Source organism: Oncorhynchus mykiss, chromosome 8 (assembly GCF_013265735.2).
Source record: "Oncorhynchus mykiss isolate Arlee chromosome 8, USDA_OmykA_1.1, whole genome shotgun sequence".
NCBI lineage: Eukaryota > Metazoa > Chordata > Actinopteri > Salmoniformes > Salmonidae > Oncorhynchus > Oncorhynchus mykiss.
The window spans coordinates 55,180,857-55,203,409 of NC_048572.1; the positions used below are offsets into that span (position 1 = coordinate 55,180,857).

Consider the following 22,553-nt stretch of genomic DNA (forward strand, 5'->3'; position numbering starts at 1 on the left):
GATCATCACAACACTTGCAGCAAGTGAGGGAATAGCCTTATTATTAATTATTTCTTAAATATAGCTTTCATTTTATTCCAGTAGGCTTATTTAGTTTTCTTGAGGAATATGACACCTTTCAGTCCGGTCAGCTTACTGAAATGTAATTTAACTGTAGAGTTTATTATCATTAAATGTGTTTATTGAAATGTTAGGGCTATTCAACTTATTACACTTGGGTATCAGGTGTGTTGGTGTTGGGATGCACATTGGTGGCTGTCGGGGAAAGGGTTAGTGACCACTGAACACTAGCCTTAAACAGTACCACAAGTAATGTTGTCTTGTAGCCCTCTGGTGGCTGAAACACATTTCCTTTTGTCCCTTATTGAGGTGAAATACAAATTGTCCTTCTGAACTGCTTTTCGACTGTAACGCCGGTGTTTCACTCGTGTATACATCCATATAATACTAGGGAAATTGTGTTTCCATATCTAGGGCTGACAGTGAGGGCTTGTGAATCAACGACCTCTGTATAATCAAAACAGTTGATATTGAAAAAAAAACATATATATATATATATATATATATATATATGATATATAAATACAATTATATTTATTTGTTCTATATGATTACGTTGACAATGTAAGTAATAATGAACTTGCCATGTCAATAAAGTCAATTGAATTGAATTGATTTGTGAGAAGGTGTAAAAGTTCACAGTTAGCCATTGTTATATAATGCCCAGTGAGACACAAGTACTGGCCCGCATATTTTTTAAAAACCTTTATTTGTTACCTTGTCAGCTCGGGGATTCGAACTAGCAACCTTTAGGTTACCGGCCCAACGCTCTAACCACTGTAGTAAATCCTGTGTATGGAAATGGAATTCAAAGTTACATATGTATTTACATCGTAATTACATAGGCACGCACATTGTGTATACGTTGTTACAGGCCTCTTACACATTATATACCTGTTTGTGGGGTGTCCTATTTTCAAAGATTTGCAAATAAACTCACAATGGAAATAATGATCATGTAAGGGAAGGTCTAACCACAATTAAGTTAATGAATTACAATACACAGAAAATGTTTATTCTGTAATTCCACAAACTGCAAATAAATTGTCACAGGCTATTGTAGGCTACAATGCAACAATGTGAACCTATGCTGTAATACTGGCCTACACTGAGTGCACAAAACATTAGGAACACCTGCTCTTTCCATGACATTGACTGACCAGGTGAATCTCAGTGAGATTCTTGAGACAATTGCGACATGGATTGTGTATGTGTGCCATTCAGAGGGTGAATGGGGCAAGACAAAATATTTAAGTGCCTTTGAACAGGGTATGGTAGTAGGTGCCAAGCGAACCGGATTGAGTGTGTCATGAACTACAACGCTGCTGGGTTTTTCACAATACTTCACTTGGACTGAAATAGGTGCCGGTACTCATTTTGTGTGGCGGTGCTGTTTATATTTAGGTGCAGGAGCTCCACTAAACTTTTGAACTAGTATTCTATAAGAGGAACCAGAGCACCAGCAGTAGAACATTTGAGGTGCCGGTACTCTGCTCCAGTGAGCTCCTGCCCAAGTCAACCACTGGTTTTTCACACTCAACAGCTTCCCATGTGTATCAACAATGATCCAGCCAACATGTCACAACTGTGGGAAGCATTGGAAGCAACATGTGCTCCTCTTTTCAGTTCGCTGCAGCTAGCGACTAGAACGAGCTGCAACAAACACTCAAACTGGACAGTTTTATCTCAATCTCTTCATTCAAAGACTCAATCATGGACACTCCTACTGACAGTTGTGGCTGCTTTGTGTGATGTATTGTTGTCTCTACCTTCTTGCCCTTTGTGTTGTTGTAGGTGCCCAATAATGTTTGTACTTTGTTTTGTGCTGCTACCATGTTGTGTTGCTACCATGTTGTTGTCATGCTACCATGTTTGTGTTGTCATGTGTTGCTGCCGTGCTATGTTGTTGTCTTAGGTCTCTCTTTATGTAGTGTTGTGTTGTCTCTCTTGTTGTGATGTGTGTTTTGTCCTATATTTATATTGTATTTTTACATTTTTAATCCGAAGCCCCGATCCTTTCAGGAGGCATTTTGCCTTTTGTTAGGCCGTCATTGTAAATAAGAATTTGTTCTTAACTGACTTGCCTTTTAAATAAAGGTTAAATAAATAAATGGGCCAGCATCCCTGTTGCACGCTTTCAAGATCTCGTAGAGTCCATGCCCCGACAAAGTGAGGCTGTTCTGAGGGCAAAAGGGGGTGCAGCTCAGAATTAGGAAAGTATTCCTAATGGTTGGTACACTCAGTGTATATACCATGTGAATACACACTTTTTTAGCACTATGTAATGTAACATGGGTAGCCTGGCTGACGCGACTGACGTGGGACACAGTGAGAGAGAACTGTGACACACTGGTCTGGAAAGGAGCCCGTTGTTAGTGCAGTATTCGTACAGAAGTTGTCTCTTCACCCTGTTATCATCCAGAAGGTGAGGTCAGTACAGGTGCATCAAAGCTGGGACAGAGAGACTGAAAAACAGCTTCTATCCCAAAGCCTGAAACTGAAAAACAGCTTCTATCCCAAAGCCTGAAACTGAAAAACAGCTTCTATCCCAAAGCCATCAGACTATTAAATAGCCATCCGGCTTCCACCTGGTAACTATCCGGCTTCCACCTGGTTACACAACCCTGCACCTTAGAGGCTGCTGCCCCATAAACATAGACTTGAAATCACTGGCCACTTTAATAATGGAACACTAGTCACTTTAATAATGTTTAAATACTCTTTACATACTGCTTTACTAATTTCAACTGTATATACTGTATTCTATTATACTGTATTTTAGTTTATGCCACTCTGACATTGCTCATCCTAATATTTATATATTCTTTAATTCTATTCTTTTAGGATGTGTGCATTGTGTGTACTGTTGTGAATTGTTAGATTTTACTGCACTGTTGGAGCTAGAAACACTTCGCTACACCCGCAATACCATCTGCTAAACCTTTGTATGTGACAAATAATATCTGATTTGATTTGAGTTTTGATTGGTTCTCTCAAAGACCCCTTGTTGTTGGGTTTGAAAATCCAACAATTGTATTGGAAGGGAGCAGCGCTCGGGGGCTGTATGTGTCTGTCCATGTTGGTGTTTAAGTGAGAAAGAGACAGAGGAGAACCAATCGGTAAGGATCAACTAATCTTGCGCACAACATCCTGGAGCCTTTCCAGACTCTGAAGTCAGGAAGACTTTGAGTTAAGGGTCAGCCAGGCTATAATATGGACCACATTATTACCAAGCTCTCATTGGGATATATATTGGGGGATTTGGGGTGTCAAACTCATTTCCTGGAGGGCCTTTGGGTCTGCAGGTTTCACTCCACAAGACAGAAATGGTCGAACCCAGAGAATTCACTGCAATTTTGCGCCACACAATGCATACATGCATATTCATCAGACGTTCTCACTTTCAAGAATAAGATCTTAAGGCAACAGCCGCTGGATATCAAATGTGAGCCTAGATTTGTTGAACAAAGGTCTCTCTATCTTAACTTCCTTTGGTTGATTCTCTCCCTCTCTGTTGAATGAAGAACATAGTTGCGGCCTGCCCCAACCCTGTAGCTCACGGCTTGTGGACATTCAGAAAAAAGCACATTGAGAATGTGATTACAGATCTAAAGCCATTTAAGGCTACATGTACCCAACCTCCCAAAAAATCCTTACCTCAGAACACCTCTCCAGGTGACTATCCCATTAATAGTGAAGAAAAAGTTGCACTCTGTGTCTGCATTGATCATGACTTCATTCACGGGACAATCAAGCAGGGTCATGTTTCGGCGTAGGAGACCTTCATCAGAGCCTTGAGTAGGAACCTGTCATGAGGCACCTAAAGCTTCAGAGGAGCACATGCAAATAGCGACTGCTGGTGTTGGTTTCACAGACGAGGCCACAGTACAGCATCGGAGGGGGTTCAAACTTCAAACCTCAAACCACACCTCATCCGGTGTCAAGGTAGAGGGTTGACATCCTACCCATAAAGCCCTCTGAGAGGAGTTGTAAAAGTCAGCAGTACTGGGTTTCCTAAAGGTTGGTGGGATGTTAGATCAAGGTGGTTATGGAGGCTCGTTTGAGAAATGTATCCCTCCCTCTGCGGTTGTGTTTTGGTCCCTTCCGCTTTGAGGCGGTGCCAATGTGGTGTGGTCGCCCTGATGCCTGACCGTACGGTCCTGCCACCATCTCACATGGGGTATGATCCATTACTAACAGGTGTGTGTGTGTGTGTGCGTGTGTGTCTGCGTGTGTGTTGGTGCGCATGCACGTCTGTTTGTGGCAGCCATATAGAACATCATATCACACATCACAAAGACCCAAGGTGAAAGGAAAGAAAGTCCTGTGTTGTAGTATGTTATTCTAGCACTTCATGACCATATCCCTCAGGTTCTCACCTTGTGTCCGTGCCAACCCACCCTTCCTCCAAATCCCAGTGTGTCCCTTGGTCTTCTCTCATTGGTCAAGCTACGGAGGCAAGAGGCTAGCAGACACAATAAAAGGGAAGAGTTTTGTTGTTGAAATCACCAAATGCAGGGAATGGAGTGAACAGCAAACCATTTAATTTAAAGGTAAGCACAGAGTGCTTCATTTGAGGTCACTTTGTATGTGAGGTAACTTTTTTGTTTAGGCCAGTCCTCAGAATTGTTCATGAACTGATAGCTACTTGTTACTAAATGTGATTTACTACCTTCATCTGTGTTTATTCTCTCTCTCTCCACTTCTCAGATCAATGCACACCAAAAGCCGCTGACATGCCCTCTCTTCGTTTGCTCGCCATTCTCACAACCCTGCTAGCGGTAGTCTTGATGGCGACCCAGTCGTCCGCAACCAGAACAACCCGCAGACCAAAGCCTCAGAATACCAAGAAGCCCCCTCGCGGAGGTGGTACCGGAGGAGGGGGAGGAGGTGGCGACCAGCCGGCCCGTCTGGGCTTCAGGCAGACCACCACCACCATGTCACCCTCCAGTAGCCTGGGCACCGACGAGACCACAGAGGATACCATGACGGACGCCTACTCCCTGTCCCCCACTGACAGCACCACCTACGCAGGCGACGCCTACCCCACAGAGTTCCACACAGACTCCATGGCGCTCCCGGGAGCCGGCATGGGAAACTACACCCTGGACTACAGCCACTGCTACTTAAACGTCTGCGAGTGCTGCCCGCCTGAAAAGGGCCCCGTGGGGCCCCCAGGGGAGAGGGGGCCCCCAGGGCCTGGAGCGGAGAGGGGTCTTCCAGGTAGACTAAAGAATATAAATTGGCGGCCTCCCGGGTGGCGCAGTGGTTAAGGGCACTGTACTGCAGCGCCAGCTGTGCCATCAGAGACTCTGGGTTTGCGCCCAGGCTCTGTTGTAACCGGCCGCGACCGGGAGGTCCATGGGGCGACGCACAATTGGCCTAGCGTCGTCCGGGTTAGGAAGGGCTTGGCCGGTAGGGATGTCCTTGTCTCATCGCGCACCAGCGACTCCTGTGGCGGGCCGGGCGCAGTGCGCGCTAACCAAGGTTGCCAGGTGCACAGTGTTTCCTCCGACACATTGGTGCGGCTGGCTTCCGGGTTGGATGCGCGCTGTGTTAAGAAGCTTGGTTGGGTTGTGTATCGGAGGACGCATGACTTTCAACCTTCGTCTCTCCCGAGTCCGTACGAGAGTTGTAGCGATGAGACAAGATAGTAGCTACTAAAACAATTGGAAACCACAAAATTGGGGAGAAAAAAAAGGGTAAAAAAATAAATAAAAATAATATAAATTGTGTCGATTTTAGTACAGAGTGACCTTAAACATACATAGGGATCGTGACTGTACTGGATAGTGACCATAACTCGTAGTCTGTGTTTGGTGTGCTTGCATACAGTATGTTGTGTGTGTGTGTATGGAGGCTCATTAGAGAAATGTATCCCTCCCTCTGCGGTTGTGTTTTGGTCCCTTCCGCTTTGAGGCGGTGCCAATAGCTCCTCATATCCTTAATAGCTCCTCATATCCCTCATACCTCTGCTCTTCCCTCCTTCCCCCTGTCTTCTTTCAGGTGTACCTGGAGAGAAAGGTGATGTGGGACTCATGGGACCTCCTGGACTGGATGGTATGCCTGGAGCTACTGGACTTGAAGGAGATAAAGGTTAGCTTGCCAACTCTCAAATACAACTTTTAAAGGACCCCCACAGAGGCCACTGTTTCGACGTCATTTCCTGACCTAGAGAGGAAATGCCCATTTTGGTTTCCCCTCCGAAGAATGAGGAAGGCTATTTATACATATTCATGAATTAGGTGTGGGAATTTCCACGTGGAGATGATAAAAATCAAAGATGGCAATGACAGCTGTCAGTGTTCCTAGCTAGCATGCTTACCTTATCCAGCTAGCCATCTGTCTAACCTTAGTTAGCTAGCTAGCCATCTTGCAAACCTTATCTCGTTAGCTAATGTTATCTCCATAGTTTTGGCATCTTCCAAAGAGACGCCTCACAAGTCCTCAACTGGCAGCTTCATTAAATAGTACCTGCAAAACACCAATCTCAACATCAACAGTGAAGAGGCGACTCCGGGATGCTGGCCTTCTAGGCAGAGTTCCTCTGTCCGGTGTCTGTGTTCTTTTGCCCATCTTAATATTTTATTTTATTGGCCAGTCTGAGATGTGGCTTTTTCTTTGCAACTCTGCCTAGAAGGCCAGCATCCCGGAGTCGCCTCTTCACTGTTGACGTTGAGACTGGTGTTTTGTGGGTACCATTTAATGAAGCTGCCAGATGAGGACTTGTGAGGCGTCTGTTTCTCAAACTAGACACTCTAATGTAATTGTCCTCTTGCTCAGTTGTGCACCGGGGCCTCCCACTCCTCTTTCTATTCTGGTTGGAGCCAGTTTGCGCTGTTCTGTGAAAGGAGTAGTACACAACGTTATAAGAGATCTTCCGTTTCTTGGCAAATTCTCGCATAGAATAGCTTTCAATTCTCAGAACAAAGAAGACAGTTCTTTGTTTCTGGCCATTTTGAGCTTGTAATCGAACCCAAATGCTGATGCTCCAGATACTCCACTAGCCTAAAGAAAGACCGTTTTATTGCTTCTTTAATCAGTACAACAGTTTTCAGCAGTGCTAACATAATTGCAAAATGGTTTTCTAATGATCAATTTGTCTTTTAAAAGGATAAACGTACTATTGGAACATGGGAGTGATGGGTGCTGATAATGGGCCTCTGTATGCCTATGTAGATATTCCGTTAAAAAAATCTGCCGTATTTCTGATCAATTTGATGTCATTTTTATGGACCAAAAATGTGATTTTCCTTCAAAAACAAGGACATTTCGAAGTGACCCCAAACTTTTGAACAGTAGTGTATGTATATGTTTTTTTTTTAATACAGACTAGCTTAAAAATAAGTGACACCTTTTCTGGTAAAAAAATGTGGAGGTGCAGAAACATACATGTATTACCCCATGGTTCAATCATCTCAGTCACAAAGAGGAATAACTTTGAAGCTGTTTCTGATTCATAAACAATTCCATGCTGGTGGGTAACATTAAAACAAAACCCAGCCCTGAATTGAAACCTAGACAGAAAATGATTTGTATTTCATATCATAGGAAAAGACACCTCATTTACATGGATTTTCACAAAGTGGGCAGTTCAGATTTGTCACTTCAAGCCCAAATATATCATACTCTGACTAAAAGAAAGGATGACTTATTGACTTAAATCGTTGTTCAACATCATGGGTAAGCTCTGGCCATCGTCTTTCAAGCTCAAAAAAAAGTGTATTTCTACTGGTGTAGGTTTTTAAAGAATGTAATCTTGGTTTCTACATTTATTGCCCAAAGTGTTAGCTACTATGCTATCTGTTATCTCGTTATTGAACACGTCGCTTTCTGGTGCTGATTTCAACCAATCTATAACTTTGATCTAAAATGGAGCATTAATGCTGGGGACTGATATCTATACCCACACGTTTAAGATACCAATCCTTCTCTCTTTCTATTTGATAGGTGACAAAGGCGATCAAGGAGACACGGGGATGCCTGGTGCTCCAGGGATACTTGGGAAAGAGGGACAGAAAGGTATACAATGTTCGCTAGATGTAAACAGAGTAATGTGGGGAGGCAGAGTAGCTCTATTATAATGCTATTGCTAGAAGACCACACTATATTAGGGGAGAACAGTCATCTTATTAGACTGAATGTCAACTGTTGTTTCACTATCAAATTCTGGCTACAGTAAGTGACTAATTTCATTCTCACAGGTGACTTGGGCCCCAAAGGAGAAAAAGGAGAAACAGGCCTCCCTGGCTTGAAAGGAGACCTAGGAGAAAGGGGAAAGCCTGGGTGGAATGGGACCCAGGGCGAGAAGGGTGACCTGGGTAAAATAGGCCCTGCAGGTCCCTCCGGGCTGACTGGCCCAATGGGACAGAATGGCCAAAAGGGAGAGATGGGGGAGTGTCCAACTGGCGAGAAGGGAGAGAAAGGGGAGGCTGGCTTGCCTGGCCCCCCTGGGCCGAGGGGGTCGGTGGGACCCCCAGGAGTAAATGGAAGCAATGGTCTACCAGGGCCTGTAGGTCTGAGGGGTCAGCTAGGCTCCCCAGGAGGGAAAGGGGAGGCAGGGGGGCGGGGGCCCCCAGGCTTGAGGGGCATGCCTGGGCCGAAAGGAGAGAAAGGCCCCAAGGGCCCACGAGGTGTACGGGGTCCCAAGGGCCCGCAGGGGGAGACCGCAGAGCAGATACGATCTGCCTTCAGCGTGGGCCTCTTCCCCAGCAAGTCCTTCCCCCCTCCAGGCCTTCCCGTCAAGTTCGACAAGGTCCTCTACAACGAAGAGGAACACTGGGACCCAATGCTCAGCAAGTTCAATTGCACCCACCCCGGGGTCTACGTGTTCTCCTACCACATCACCGTGCGCAACCGCCCCCTGCGCGCCGCACTGGTGATTAACGGCGTGAAGAGGCTGCGGACGCGTGACTCCTTGTACGGTCAGGACATCGACCAGGCGTCCAACCTGGCTCTGCTGCGTCTGGCATCAGGGGACCAGGTATGGCTGGAGACGCTGAGGGACTGGAACGGAGTCTACTCCAGCAGCGAAGACGACAGCACCTTCACCGGCTTTCTGCTCTATGCCGACCCCAAGGCCTGACCTGCGACCTCGCCTGTGAGCCCGGCTTGACCTCTTCATGACCTGTATCCGACAACTCCGCATCCCCTCCAAACGCTTTGCACCACTCGGCTAAATCATCTCTGTCAATGTTGCTATTGCTACTGCTGCTAACTATGCTTCTGCCTATTGCTATCACAACAATCTGACCAAATGCTTGCTGTAATTTGGATGGGAAAGGCTGTAACACTTAATGCAACGCTTACGCGCTCTGACAATGCAATAAAACACTGCTAATGCTTGAAATGAATATTGTGTGTGTTTATAGATTTGAACATATCTAGACTTTACTGATCTTAGCCTTAGATTCAATCAGATCAAGCGTTTAACCGGCGATAGCCAACACCCGCGTAGCTGATGTTTTCGATGTGTTGGACATGTAGCTGTGTTCGGAGCTGTCAAGTCGGTGAGCAGCTGCTCTTAATAATTGTCACAAAGCCACACCTGTCCAACTCGCATTAGAAGTTGAGAGTGAGAAAGTGTAGTCTATACATAAATAATGTCGCAAAATCATAAAACAAAAATAATGAGGATTTCTATTAGCCTAATCGAGGTGTAGAGTACATCTCACATTCCAGTGTTTGAACTTGTAAACAAGGCTGCATGGAATTTCTCCTAATGCGTCTCCATGCAACCAATGGCAATGTCCGCTTTAGGTTTAACATCAGGAGCTACTTGTGGATATGGCAGCTCTTACGCAGTTGTTATGCGGATGTCGGCCAAAGCAGATCTGATTGAATAGAGCCCTTAGTTTTGTCAACTGCCCAATCCCAGCTCAGATTAGGGACAGTTTCACCCATTACTACTTGAATGTGCTCCTCACAGTAATGAGCCTTCATCATTGTTGTGTCATAGACATACAGCTCCAAGGTCTGGGAGTGATGGTGGTTGATGTGTGAATGCATTATGTATTACAGCCTACTAATGTAATGGTAGTATATGGTCACCACCAAAATATGTCTGACTGAAATGTACATTTTATTTCTACCACTAGAGGGCACTGGGATATCACAGTTTGAAGAGGAGGGCTGAATGAGGATCGTATTGATTGTACAGTATCATGTAAAATAAATAATGTTTAAATACATGAAAATAAGGTCTCAAACACACACACATGCAATACGTGTTTGTGTTACACTATCCAAGCAGCAGTAGCCAAATCGAATTAGAAATCTAAATAAAGCAGGTTTATATTCTGTTTTTACTTAAGCAATAATGCACGAGGGGATGTGGTATATGGCCAATATACCACGGCTAAGGGCTGTTCTTGGGCACGATGCAACGCAGAATCTATGACCAGTCTATGACCTCCCTCCTACATGATGTCATCTTTTTGGAGTTGGATGGAGGGAAAGCAGACTATTGTTTATGAGATTAATTATTTAAAAAGGCATTTAAAAAAAAAGCTAAACAGAAATGCATGGAATAAAATATCATTCAGAATAACTTCATTTCTATTTCAAGTTTTTTTATTTTGAATATTTAATATATAATAAAAAATAAAAAATAATAATACATTTAATTTGTAAAGCGCTTTTAATTACAGTGTTATCTCAAAGCTCTACATAGGCAAAAAATAATGAAAAAATAAATTACAGCAAAAACTATAAAAACATCATACATTTAGTACCAAGGCAGGAAAAAGCAATAGCAGTCTAGGTGCTAAAATGACTTTCCAGATTAGGACTATAATAAGTTTGTAGAAATGTGTTTTAAGGCTCATTTTAAAAGTTCTGATTGATGGAGTGGTCTCCGATGGTCAGGGAGAGCATTCCATAGGCCGAGGAGGAAGGCAGTAGAATGCCCAGTCCCCAATAGTACAGAGATGTGTCTTCGGGACTTGAAGCAGTGGTGAATTCCTGGAGCGGAGAGCGCAAGGTGGCTCTTTGATAAAAAATTTGGTTGCTGTTGTAGTTGGGAATCAATCCATTCAAGGCTTTAAACAAGGATTTTAAAGTCAATCCTATAGTTGGCCAGTAGCTAGTGGAGTTCAGCAAAGAAGGGAGTGATGTGGGATGACTTTTTGGTCATGTTTAGGACTCTAGCAGCACTATTCTGGAGAAGTTGTAGCCTCTGAAGTGATTTGGCTGGAAGGCCCCCAAACAGAGCGTTGCCGTAGTTGAACCGAGAGAAGATGAAGGCGTGGACGAGTTTCTCTCCAATGGGGATGTATCACTTCCTGTTGGAGAGGTAGGAGGAGCACTGCGGTGTGCTCTCTGAGACACGGCAGGAGGATGCTGTGGTCAATGGTGTCAAAGGCAGCACTGAGATTTAAGTGGAAGAGGCAAGGTGATCTCAAATCTAAAGCTATCAGTAGGTCGCTGGTAACGTTCACCAGAACTGTTTCAGTGCTGTGCAAGGGCCGGAAACCAGACTGGGAAACTTTGTACAGCTGTTTGAAGGTGGTTTGCAACTACTTTCTCCAGGACTTTTGATAGGAAAGGGAGGTTGGAGATGGGCCTGTAGTTGGACAGGATGTCATGGCCAAAGTTGAGTTTCCTCAGTAAGGTACCTCCCCGGGCAGCAGGGACTTGTTGATGAGGGTGGTGACAAACTGAAGTAGATTAGATGAGCAGGTTTTGAGTAAGGATGTAGGGATAGGGTCAAGGGAGCAAGTGGTGGCCTTCATTTTAAAGATGATTGACTGCACAGCAAGCGATTACACTGCTCAGATGAGGCTGCAAGAGGGCATGAGTTTGCAGAGTTGAGAAGGCGGTTGATGGTTGAGAACAAGGTTCTAGGGTTATCTTTGATCTTGTCAATCGTGGTGGAGTAGAAGGCTGGTTGTGCTTAAGGAGGCATAGTAGCTTGCTTGGTGGTCTTTGTGGGCCAGTAGATGGGCAGTGAGGCCATCCTTCCTCCAATGCATCTCAAGCTTACGGCCAAGAGTCTTCTTTCAGCGCAGTTCATCAGTGAACCAGGGTGAAGAGTGTTGTGAGGTTACTTTCATGTTTTTTCGGGAGCAGTGATATTTAGGGTAGTAGTCAGAATGCTGTTATACAGGTTCACCATGTCGTCGTGGGCAAGTTTACTGCAGTCAGACTCAAAGTGGGCTAGATGTGTTCCAGGAAGAGGGATGGGTTTATTTAATGGTCTCTTTGGGCTCTGGAGAGGAGTTGGAGCACTCAGACAGTATAATAAACCGGGATTTGCCGGGCCAGGCAATGTTTTTCATCTCCTCAATTGTCCAGTGTTGGTGATCCTACTAGAGCCGCTTCTTATTGTTTTTAGCTGATGGGAGTGGAAACCGGTGTGGTCGTTTGCTGCAGTAGCCCATCCGTGACAAGAACCAACGAGTTGTGCGTTCCGAGATGCCGCTCTGCACACCACTGTTGTACTGTGCCGTTATTTGCCTGTTTGTGGCCCGCCAATTAGCTTGCACGACTCTTGCCATTTTCCTTCGAAATCTCATCAATGTGATTTTATCGCCCACAGGACTTAGCGCTGACTGGATGTGTTTTGTTTGTCGCAACATTCTCTGCAAACCCTAGACCCTGTTGTGTGTGAAAAGCCCAGGAGGCCGGGCGTTTCTGAGATACTGGAACCGGCGGGCCCGGCCTCGACGATCATACCACGCTCAATGTCGCTTAGGTCACTCGTTTTACCCATTCTAACGTTCAATCGAACAGTAACTGAATGCCTCGATGCCTGTCTGCCTGGTATGAATAGCAAGCCATGGCCATGTGACTCACTTTCTGTAGGAGCGAACCATTTTCATGAACGGGGTGGTGTACCTAATAAACTGAGAGTATACTAGAGTGAGCTATGTCAAGTATAGAAATAAATATGCGGTGTATAGCTTTTGGAAGAGAGTCCAGAATAAAAATATACACTAAGTATACAAAACATTAAGAACACCTGCTCTTTCCATGACATGGACTGATCAGGTGAATCCAGTTGAAAGCTATGATCCCTTATTGATGTCACTTGTTAAATCCACTTCAATAAGTGTTGATGAAAGAGGGGAGACAGGTTAAAGAAGGATTTTTAAGCATTGAGACAATTAAGACATGAAGTGTGTATGTGTGCCATTCAGAGGGTAAATGGGCAAGACAAAAAATGTAAGTGCCTTTGAACAGGGTATGGTAGTAGGAGCTAGGCGCACCGGTTTGTGTCAAGAACTGCAACACTGCAGAGTTTTACATGCTCAACAGTTTAAAGTCAAATCAAATCCAATTGTATTTGTAAAAACAAAAGGGGGAGTCAAGTCAATGCAAATAGTTCAGGTGGCCAATTGAATAAATGTTATTCAGTCTTATGGCTTGGGGGTAGAAGCTGTTAAGGAACCGTTTGGACCTAGACTTGGCACTCCGGTACCGCTTGCCGTACGGTAGCAGAGAGAACAGTCTATGACTTGGGTGACTGGAGTCTTTGACAATTTTTTGGCCTTTCCTCTGACACCGCCTAGTAAATAGGTCCTGGATGGCAGGAAGCTTGGCCCCAGTGATGCGCTGGGCTCTACCCACTACCCTCTGCAGTGTCTTACGGTCGGATGCTGAGCAGTTGCCATACCAGGCGGTGATGCAACCTGTGTTTGGACCATGATAGTTTGTTGGTGATGGGGACACCAAGGAACTTGAAACTCTCGACCCGCTCCACTAAAGCCCCATCAATGTGAATGGGGGTGTATTCGGTCCTCCTTTTCTTGTAGTCCACAACCATCTCCTTTATTTTGATCACGTTGAGAGAGAGGTTGTTTTTCCTGGCACAACACTGCCAGGTCTCTGACCTTCTCCCTATAGGCTGTCTCATCGTTGTCAGTGATCAGGCCTACCACCGTTATGTCGTCAGCAAACTTAATGATGGTGTTGGAGTCATGCTTGGCCACGCAGTCGTGGGTGAACTGGGTGTACAGGAGGGGACTAAGCACGCACCCATGAGGGGAAAACGTGTTGAGGATCAGCATGGCAGATGTGTTGTTGCCTACCCTCACCACCTGGGGGCGGCCCGTCAAGAAATCCAGGATTCAGTTGCAGAGGGAGGTGTTTAGTCCAAGGATCTTTAGCTTAGTGATGAGAGCATCGGCTTTCAGACCAACAGGCTCCAAGACAGCTTCTACCCCCAAGCCATAAGACTGCTAAATAGTTGTGTAAATGGTTAGATGGACCACTAGGGGTCAATGTCTTTTAACTATTGTGTGCTATACTAAATAAATGTTCATTGGACCTGATGACTCTGATCATTGAACAACTTAAAAAGGATATTATCGAGATAGCAACCTCAGTTGAAAATTCACAGAAAGCTCTACGAGACGAGCTTAATGACCCCATTAAACTGGATGATCTCATTAAGAGTAACGCTGACCTTCAGACTAAGATTACGAGCGAACTGAAGGAGAGGAAAATCAAGAAGTATAAACGCAATTTGGAAGATAAGAAAAACGGACTAATATATCTCTGGCAAGACTCTGAGCACAAGAAACCAAAAAAACAGAAGAGACAAGCCAATTTACCTGTCCTACCGTGAGTCAAGGAGGAGATGGAGCCATTAACCCAATTGAGGTACCTGAGAACTCTGAGAGAACCACGTTTAGAGCAAAAAGTTCATTTGTACCTCCCCCCAAACATAATGCATCCAAACAGAAACACAAATCCTACTATAATCTGAGTAGAGACGAGAGAATGGCTCTTAAGGACTTAAAGTCAGATCCTTCGATTATCATAAAAAAATGTGACAATGCAGGAGGAATTTGTGTACAAAACAAATGTGACTATTTGAATGAATGTCGCCGACAACTATCTAAAGGTGACTTCTATTGCAAACTGAATTGTGACCCAGCCCTGGAATTCCAGCAAAATATCTCATCCACAGTGGAATGCTGTGTGGAATCAGGACAAATCACTAAAACAGAAGTTGAATTTCTATGTGTGAAATTTCCCAAGATGCCAACTTTCTATACCGGCCCTAAATTACACAAACAAGTGTCTCCTTCTCCAGGAAGACCCATTGTAGCAGCCATCGACTCTGTGACATCCAATATTTGTACATTTGTGGATTACCACATTAAACGGATGGTTGAGAATCTCCCATCTTATGTCAAAGACACTAGTCACATGATCTCATTGATAGAGGGCTTAGGAAGGATCCCAGAGGGCACCCTGCTGGCCACTTTTGATGTGGAGAGCTTGTACACTAACATGTACACTAACATCCCACACACTGGAGGCTTGCAGCCACTACAACACTTCCTTCAGCAGAGAGACTCTACCCTTGCTCCCCCCCCCCCCCCCCCCCCCAACTATGCAAACCTGAATGTGGGACAATTTGAAGAAGAATTCCTTTTTAAATCAGAGACACACCCCTTACAGTCTAAAATACTTATATGGAAGAGATACATAGATGATGTCTTTGTGCTCTGGGAAGGAAGTCAGCAGGAACTAAATTCATTCCAAACTCTACTAAACGAGAGCTCTGAATACATCAAATTTACCATGCAGACCGACGAGAGATAAATAAACTACCTGGATTTATGGATTATCAAAGAGAATGATGCATTACACACAGACTTATAGACAAAGCCCACAGATCACAATACCTTGCTATGTGCAGATAGTATGCATCCCCTTCCCCCTCAAGAACGGTCTACCATATAGCCAGTTATGCAGGGTTAAACGAATCTGTGGCCACCAGACAGATTTTGACAACGATGCTAAAAAAATGACAGATAAATTCTAAATGAGAGGCTACAAAGACAAACTCTTGATGCTGCAATGATGAAAACACCTCAAAAACCAAGAGCGGAATTACTAAAAACTGAACCAAAGAAGAAAAACAACGCAACCATTTTTTGCACTAAATACACGAAGGTTTCGGAGAAAATGAAAGCAATCCTGAAAAAGCACGGGCATGTTCTGCTATCAGACAAAGAAAATCGCACACCTTTTCCAGGAACCCTCACTGGTGGTCTATAAGCTTGGTCGCAATATTGGAGACAGTTTGGTGAGATCTGACCTGCCCCCTGAGCCTACTCTACTACAAATGTGGCTCATGCGCACAGTGCAATATCACTATAAAAACATCTTTCTTCAGACACCCACATACAGGTCGAAAGATCCCTGTTAGGGGTATCATCTCATGCAAGACCAAGGGAGTAATCTATCTCATCACCTGTTCATGTGGAAGAGCCTACGTAGGACAAAACGAAAAGACAATTAAAACAACTCATAGCTGAATCCGGTGTAAGAACATTGACTATCCAGTAGCAGCTCACTTTGTTGAAGCCAACCATCCCATCTCCTCCCTCAAATCCACAGGCATTGAGCATGTTGCTCTACCAAGGAGAGGAGGTAACGTCGAGATCCCACTACTACAAAGGGAGGCTTACTGCATATCCTATCTAAAAACATTGACCCCTTAGTGCTCTGAATATTGACTTTAATCTCAGGCCCTTCTTATGAACACCATTTTCCTTTATGAACAAGTCTTATAAATTGAATTTATTTATTTTTTTACAGCTTATTAGCGTACACCTAATATGTTCCCCCTGTTGATGTTCATTATATATTGAGGTTGAACCAAAAGACTACATGTAACAATAATTAAATATGAAAGGATTGTGAAATTGAATGAAACAGTGTATGTTGACATATTCCATTATGTTTTTATATGATCACAATAGCATAATATATTTAATATGCCATATACTCTTTTTTAACAGTTTCACTAATTAATTTGAATTAACCTAATCATTATTACACACCCCTCACTACTGGCATCGGTTGCACTAATTGCACTGTGTGTTTACATAACCTGGTTCAAGTATTCATGACATTACCCTGAGGAAGGCAGAGTGATGCCGAAACGTTGGTAAATATTCATTAAATTGCTGGGAGATTATACATGGAGTGTGTGACTTTCTTTATTTTGATTAGTTTACAGGTTGGGAATTTAGCCATGACACCGGGGTTAACACCACAAGTCTTACAATAAGCACCATGGGGCTTTTGATTGACCACAGAGAGTCAGGACACCCGTTTTAACATCCCATCTGAAAGACGGCACCCTACACTGGACAATTTCCCAAATGTAATCAAGGTTTAGTCAAATGTTTTGTCTGTTTAGGCTTCATGCGGTCGGTTTGCATTCAATGTTTTTTCTATTTTTATAATCATGTTACGGCCCCTGACCAACAACAACAAAAAATATGAAAGTGTACAGTTGAAGTCGGAAGTTTACAGACACTTAGGTTGGAGTCATTTAAACTCGTTTTTCAACCACTCCACAAATGTCTTGTTAACAAACTATAGTTTTGGCATGTTGGTTAGGACATCTACTTTGTGCATGACACAATACATTTTTCCAACAATTGTTTACAGAAAGATTATTTCACTTATAATTCACTGTATCACAATTCCTGGGGTCAGAAGTTTACATACACTAAGTTGACTGTGCCTTTAAACAGCTTGGAAAATTCCAGAAAATTATGTCATGGCTTTAGAAGCTTCTGATAGGCTAATTGACATCATTTGAGGCAATTGGAGGTGTACCTGGGATGTATTTCAAGGCCTACCTTCAAACTCAGTGCCTCTTTGCTTGACATCATGGGAAAATTAAAAGAAATCATCCAAGACCTCAGAAAAAAAATGTAGACCTCCACAAGTCTGGTTCATCCTTGAGAACAATTTCCAAACGCCTGAAGGTACCACGTTCATCTGTACAAACAATAGCACGCAAGTATGAACACCATGGGACCACGCAGCTGTCATACCGCTCCTCGAGATGAACGGATTTTGGTGCGAAAAGTGCAAATCAATCTCAGAACAACAGCAAAGGACCTTGTGAAGATGCTGGAGGAAACAAGTACAAAAGTATCTATATCCACAGTAAAACGAGTCCTGTATCAACATAACCTGAAAGGCCGCTCAGCAAGGAAGAAGCCACTGCTCCAAAACCTCCATAAAAATGCCAGACTACGGTTTGCAACTGGACATGGGGCCAAAGATCGTACTTTTTGGAGAAATGTCCTCTGGTCTGATGAAACAAAAATAGAACCGTTTCATAATGACCATCATTATGTTTGGAGGAAAAAGGGGGAGGCTTGCAAGCCGAAGAACACTATTCCAACTGTGAAGCACGGGGGTGGCAGCATCATGTTTTGGGGGTGCTTTGCTGCAGGAGGGACTGGTGCACTTCACAAAATAGATGACATCATGAGGAGGAAAATTATGTGGATATATTGAAGCAACATCTCAAGACATCAGTTAAAGCTTGGTCACAAATGGGTCTTCCAAATGGACAATGAGCCCAAGCATACTTCCAAAGTTGTGGCAAAATGGCTTAAGGACAACAAAGTCAAGGTATTGGAGCGGCCATCACATAGCCCTGGGCAGATCTGAAAAAGTGTTTGCGAGCAAAAAGGCCTACAAACCTGACTCAGTTACACCAGCTCCGTCAGGAGGAATGGGCCAAAATTCACCCAACTTATTGTGGGACGCTTGTGGAAGGCTACACGAAACGTGTAGGCAATGCTACCAAATACTAATTGAGTGTATGTAAACTTCTGACCCACTGGGAATGTGATGAAAGAAATAAAAGCCGAAATAAATCACTCTACTATTATTCTGACATTTCACATTCTTAAAATAAAGTGGTATCCTAACTGACCTAGACAGGGAATTTTTACTAGGATTAAATGTCAGGAATTGTGAAAAACTGAGTTTAAATGTATTTGGCTAAGGTGTATGTGAACTTCCAACTTCAACTGTATATACACACTCACACACACACTACACTGACACGCTCACACAAAACCCACACACATTCACAGACTGTACTTACACTACGTACACACACACATAGCACACACACACGTTTAACTCATCATATGCTGTGGCTACTCTGTTATTTATTCTTACTATTATTATCTATTGTGGTTCCTAGTCACTTTATCATGCATTTATGTACATATCTATCTCAAACACCTTGTAACCATGCACATGAATCTGGTCATCCCTGAATACAATTGAATTGTTGTGCATTTTATTCCTTTTATGTCACACATTATTATTATTATTATTTGTTTTACTCTGCATCATTGGTAAGGGCTCATAAGCAAGCATTTCACGGTGTAGTCTACACCATTTGTATTCGGTGCTTGTGACAAATATAATACCATATTATTTTATTTTAAATAAATTTGACACTTAGTAACAATGTTTACTGGGATTAACACCTAAACCGCGAAGTGGGTGACTGACTGGAAAACGACTGTCACTGCAGGATTAGATGAAAAAAAATCCGGTCATTGTTTACAATCTGTGTCAAATACTTTCTATTTTAAAACCTTCAGGAACTATGTAAACATTCCCGTTAAACAGACGTGCTAATCAGAGGGAAAGAGGACCCATATCATAACCAGCAAACAAAATAGAAAACAGTGACTTCTATCAATTGCAATCAATGAAGACTTGACGATCCATTATTTTCCCTGCATATTTTTTTTTGTAGTAGGTTTAAGGCTATTCCTAAAATTATTTTTAAATGCTTCGTTCAGGGGGTTTCCATGTTGCATTGGACGTTCAGCACTGTCAGCACTCAACACAAATATAGAAGTGACTATGAATTTCACACAATGATATATTAAAAAGAAAACAGTGTTATTGTTTGAAACATTTTTGTCTCCTGTTTTGTTGCACCTACTGACCTGGGCAATTAAAATAATGAATGTGATCCTCCATGTATTTTTTAAAAATGTTCTGCGTTTGTGAAAATAGAAACCGATAAGATGCCAAATAAATGGTAACTTGGACCGTTTAAAATAAAAAAAACTTCACTCTGCTTGTTGCGACAAAGACTTTCACATGATACATAGCCTATTTTGTTCTACTGAGGTAATAATTTGACGCAGGTAGACTTTGCTCATCGTGTTATTGATATACGTTGCATGCAGAATGACGGCACACATTTACCCAAACGGGTGTAAAACAAACTACAATCTCGCTTTCCTGACCATTTTTATTTGTTGTAAATGATGTCTTCAAGTGGTTGTCTTCATCTACAATTATCTGTTCTTCTCAAGGTTTCTTCTCTTGCCAGTATTGCTCTGTGAATGAGAAGCGCCTAAACTGAATTTAAAAAAATAAAAGAATACAACTCCAGCATAAAAACAAAAATGGTGCAAGAAAAGGTAGATGGGACTTTGTGACAAGTCTAACAAACCAGTTATACTAGCCATCACATCTTATCAATCATCTCATGCCAGGTTGAGACCCAATTGTTTCTGTCTGCTGACCCACCGTGCTTCTACACCTGCATTGCTTGCTGTTTGGGGTTTTAGGCTGTGTTTCTGCACAGCACTTTGTGACATTGGCTGATGTAAAAAGGGCTTTATAAATACATTTGATTGATATTTGTGCACCAGCACTGCCTGTGCTGTTCACCCTATCTCTGTACATAGGATATTATAACCATAGAATGTCCATGCACAAGAAGACCACGTTTGATCAAAATACAAATGAAGGAAATCATTTCTGTCGTGAGTGTACCATAACTTGCACGATGAGTAAATTACAAGTCAGCCCTTCTGGTGATGGTCTTGAGTCATACACGTTTAATAGAAACCATAAAAAGGAGTGACGTCGCCACCTGTGGGTAGAGAACGAGAAAAGCAGCTTTCCACCGTCCTATTTGTCCAGGTCAAAAGACATAAACCATTTATGTGTGTATGTGTGTGTGTGTTGGTATATACTGTGTGTGAAAATATAAATAACTGCCATGGCGGTGTAGGCAGTGTAATCTGTACCCAGCAGGCTGGTTCCCCACTGTGTGAGAGTCAGTGTATTGTTCCTGCAGCGCAGCAGATAACAACTCATTAACATACAGAATCATTTGGCTGCAAGAGCCACTCTGCCATCCATCTGCACTGAGCTGATAAATCCGCTCACACGCGCACGTGCACACACAGACATGCATGTACACACACACACACACATAGACACCCGCACGCACGCACACACACACACACACACACAAACACAGTCCCCCCCCTGCCTTTTTCTGTCACTCTCTCTCATGCACTTCTCTGTCCCTGTTTTCCTGTTTCTCTTTTTGGATGGACAGTATGACTGCAGTCTCCGGGCTGCAGGTAAATGTTTGGCAGTCGAGCCACAGAGTTAGTTATCGAGGTCGCAGTCCAGTCAGTCATAGCCTGATGTGGAATACTGGAGGGGTCCTAGAACACCTGGGTGCCTCCGCTTTACTAGAAACACTGCACTTTGGTTTTTGCTATATCTGCAAGTGCAGCCGATATCCCAGTAATTCATACAAAAACATGAAACATATTTTGTACTGCAAGATGATCATTAAGTTAAATGGTCGATGTAGCGTTCATGCATCATAATGGCTTCCGTGGTTTACTTCTTGAGTTTTGTGCCGCATCATCGTGAATGAACAACTCTTCGTGTTTCATGTGATTGTTGGGTAATGTTCCAGATGGACTGAGTGTGGAAGGTCTTAAAAGAGTGTGAACCACTTTCACAATGGCAGGATATCCTGAAGGTCACTGAGCCACTCTGACCTTTTCAGGAAGTTGTCACTTGCTAAGAGGAAGTGAGGATTCCAGACTCCAGTGGGAGTGTTTTACATGCCGTGATATGGATTTACTGCACATTGTCCAGGCTGTGTTGAAGGGGGCGGTTCACTGCATTTGTGCTTAATTTAGCCCACAAATATAGGAATGAGATGTTTTTTAATTCTTGCAATTGTTGTTCAATAGTCTGAATTATGTGATGGGTGATGCTTCCTAAAATAATAATAATAAGTAAATAAAGAAAACTGAATCATAAGAACGCTGGAAAAAAATTGTGTGATCCACATGATTTATAACATACATAATCAGTATTTTGTTGCCTTTTCCTGTGTTCATTTTATTCAGCATTTTATATAAAAGTCATCAAGTTAACATTGCATATAGTCATAGATATATTTATCATACAAAAAAACATGTTATTTTTTTACTAAACAGAACATACAATGTCCCTTCGCTTTACTGTAGTTCATAAAATAGTAACCAAAGGTACCAAGATAGGCTACTAAATGTATGTTGAAAAAGCCGTAATGAAATAACCAAACTACAGTGATGTACACCTCACTGTTTACTGACATAAAACTGCTGGTGTTGTTGATCATCCCAACAGAGAGAAGGAGGGGTGTATTTAGGAGGCGATATACTTAGTGTACCATACCAAACCACAACTGCAATACAGTGAGAAAAACATTAAAATAGATATTTATAATATACAAAATGGTTGGAAGTGAGCGTATGATTTCACTGGATCTCAGTTACAGAAATACTATTTGTACCTCTTGACAGGATTCATTTTGAATTTGTATACCTGTGGCTGTTGTAGTTGCTAGCAACCTGGCCGCACATATGTCCTTCTACATGCTTAGG

The 22,553-nt window shown here is 43.0% G+C and overlaps 1 protein-coding gene across 1 annotated transcript; it reads left to right on the forward strand.

Moving 5' to 3' along the window:
* Window positions 1-3,570: 3,570 nt before the first annotated feature.
* otol1a (otolin 1a) lies at window positions 3,571-9,400 on the forward strand. The gene is made up of 4 exons (XM_036985713.1): window positions 3,571-5,283; window positions 6,067-6,156; window positions 8,011-8,082; window positions 8,265-9,400. Exons 1-4 carry the CDS (start codon window positions 4,797-4,799, stop codon window positions 9,143-9,145), a joined length of 1,530 nt encoding a protein of 509 aa, XP_036841608.1. The 5' UTR covers window positions 3,571-4,796; the 3' UTR covers window positions 9,146-9,400.
* Window positions 9,401-22,553: the final 13,153 nt, after the last annotated feature.

Coding starts and splice junctions, on each gene's coding strand:
- otol1a (XM_036985713.1), top strand. CDS start 4,797: ATGCCCTCTCTTCGTTTGCTCGCCATTCTCACAACCCTGCTAGCGGTA. Junction 5,284..6,066: donor AGCGGAGAGGGGTCTTCCAG/GTAGACTAAAGA, acceptor GTCTTCTTTCAG/GTGTACCTGGAGAGAAAGGT. Junction 6,157..8,010: donor TGGACTTGAAGGAGATAAAG/GTTAGCTTGCCA, acceptor TCTATTTGATAG/GTGACAAAGGCGATCAAGGA.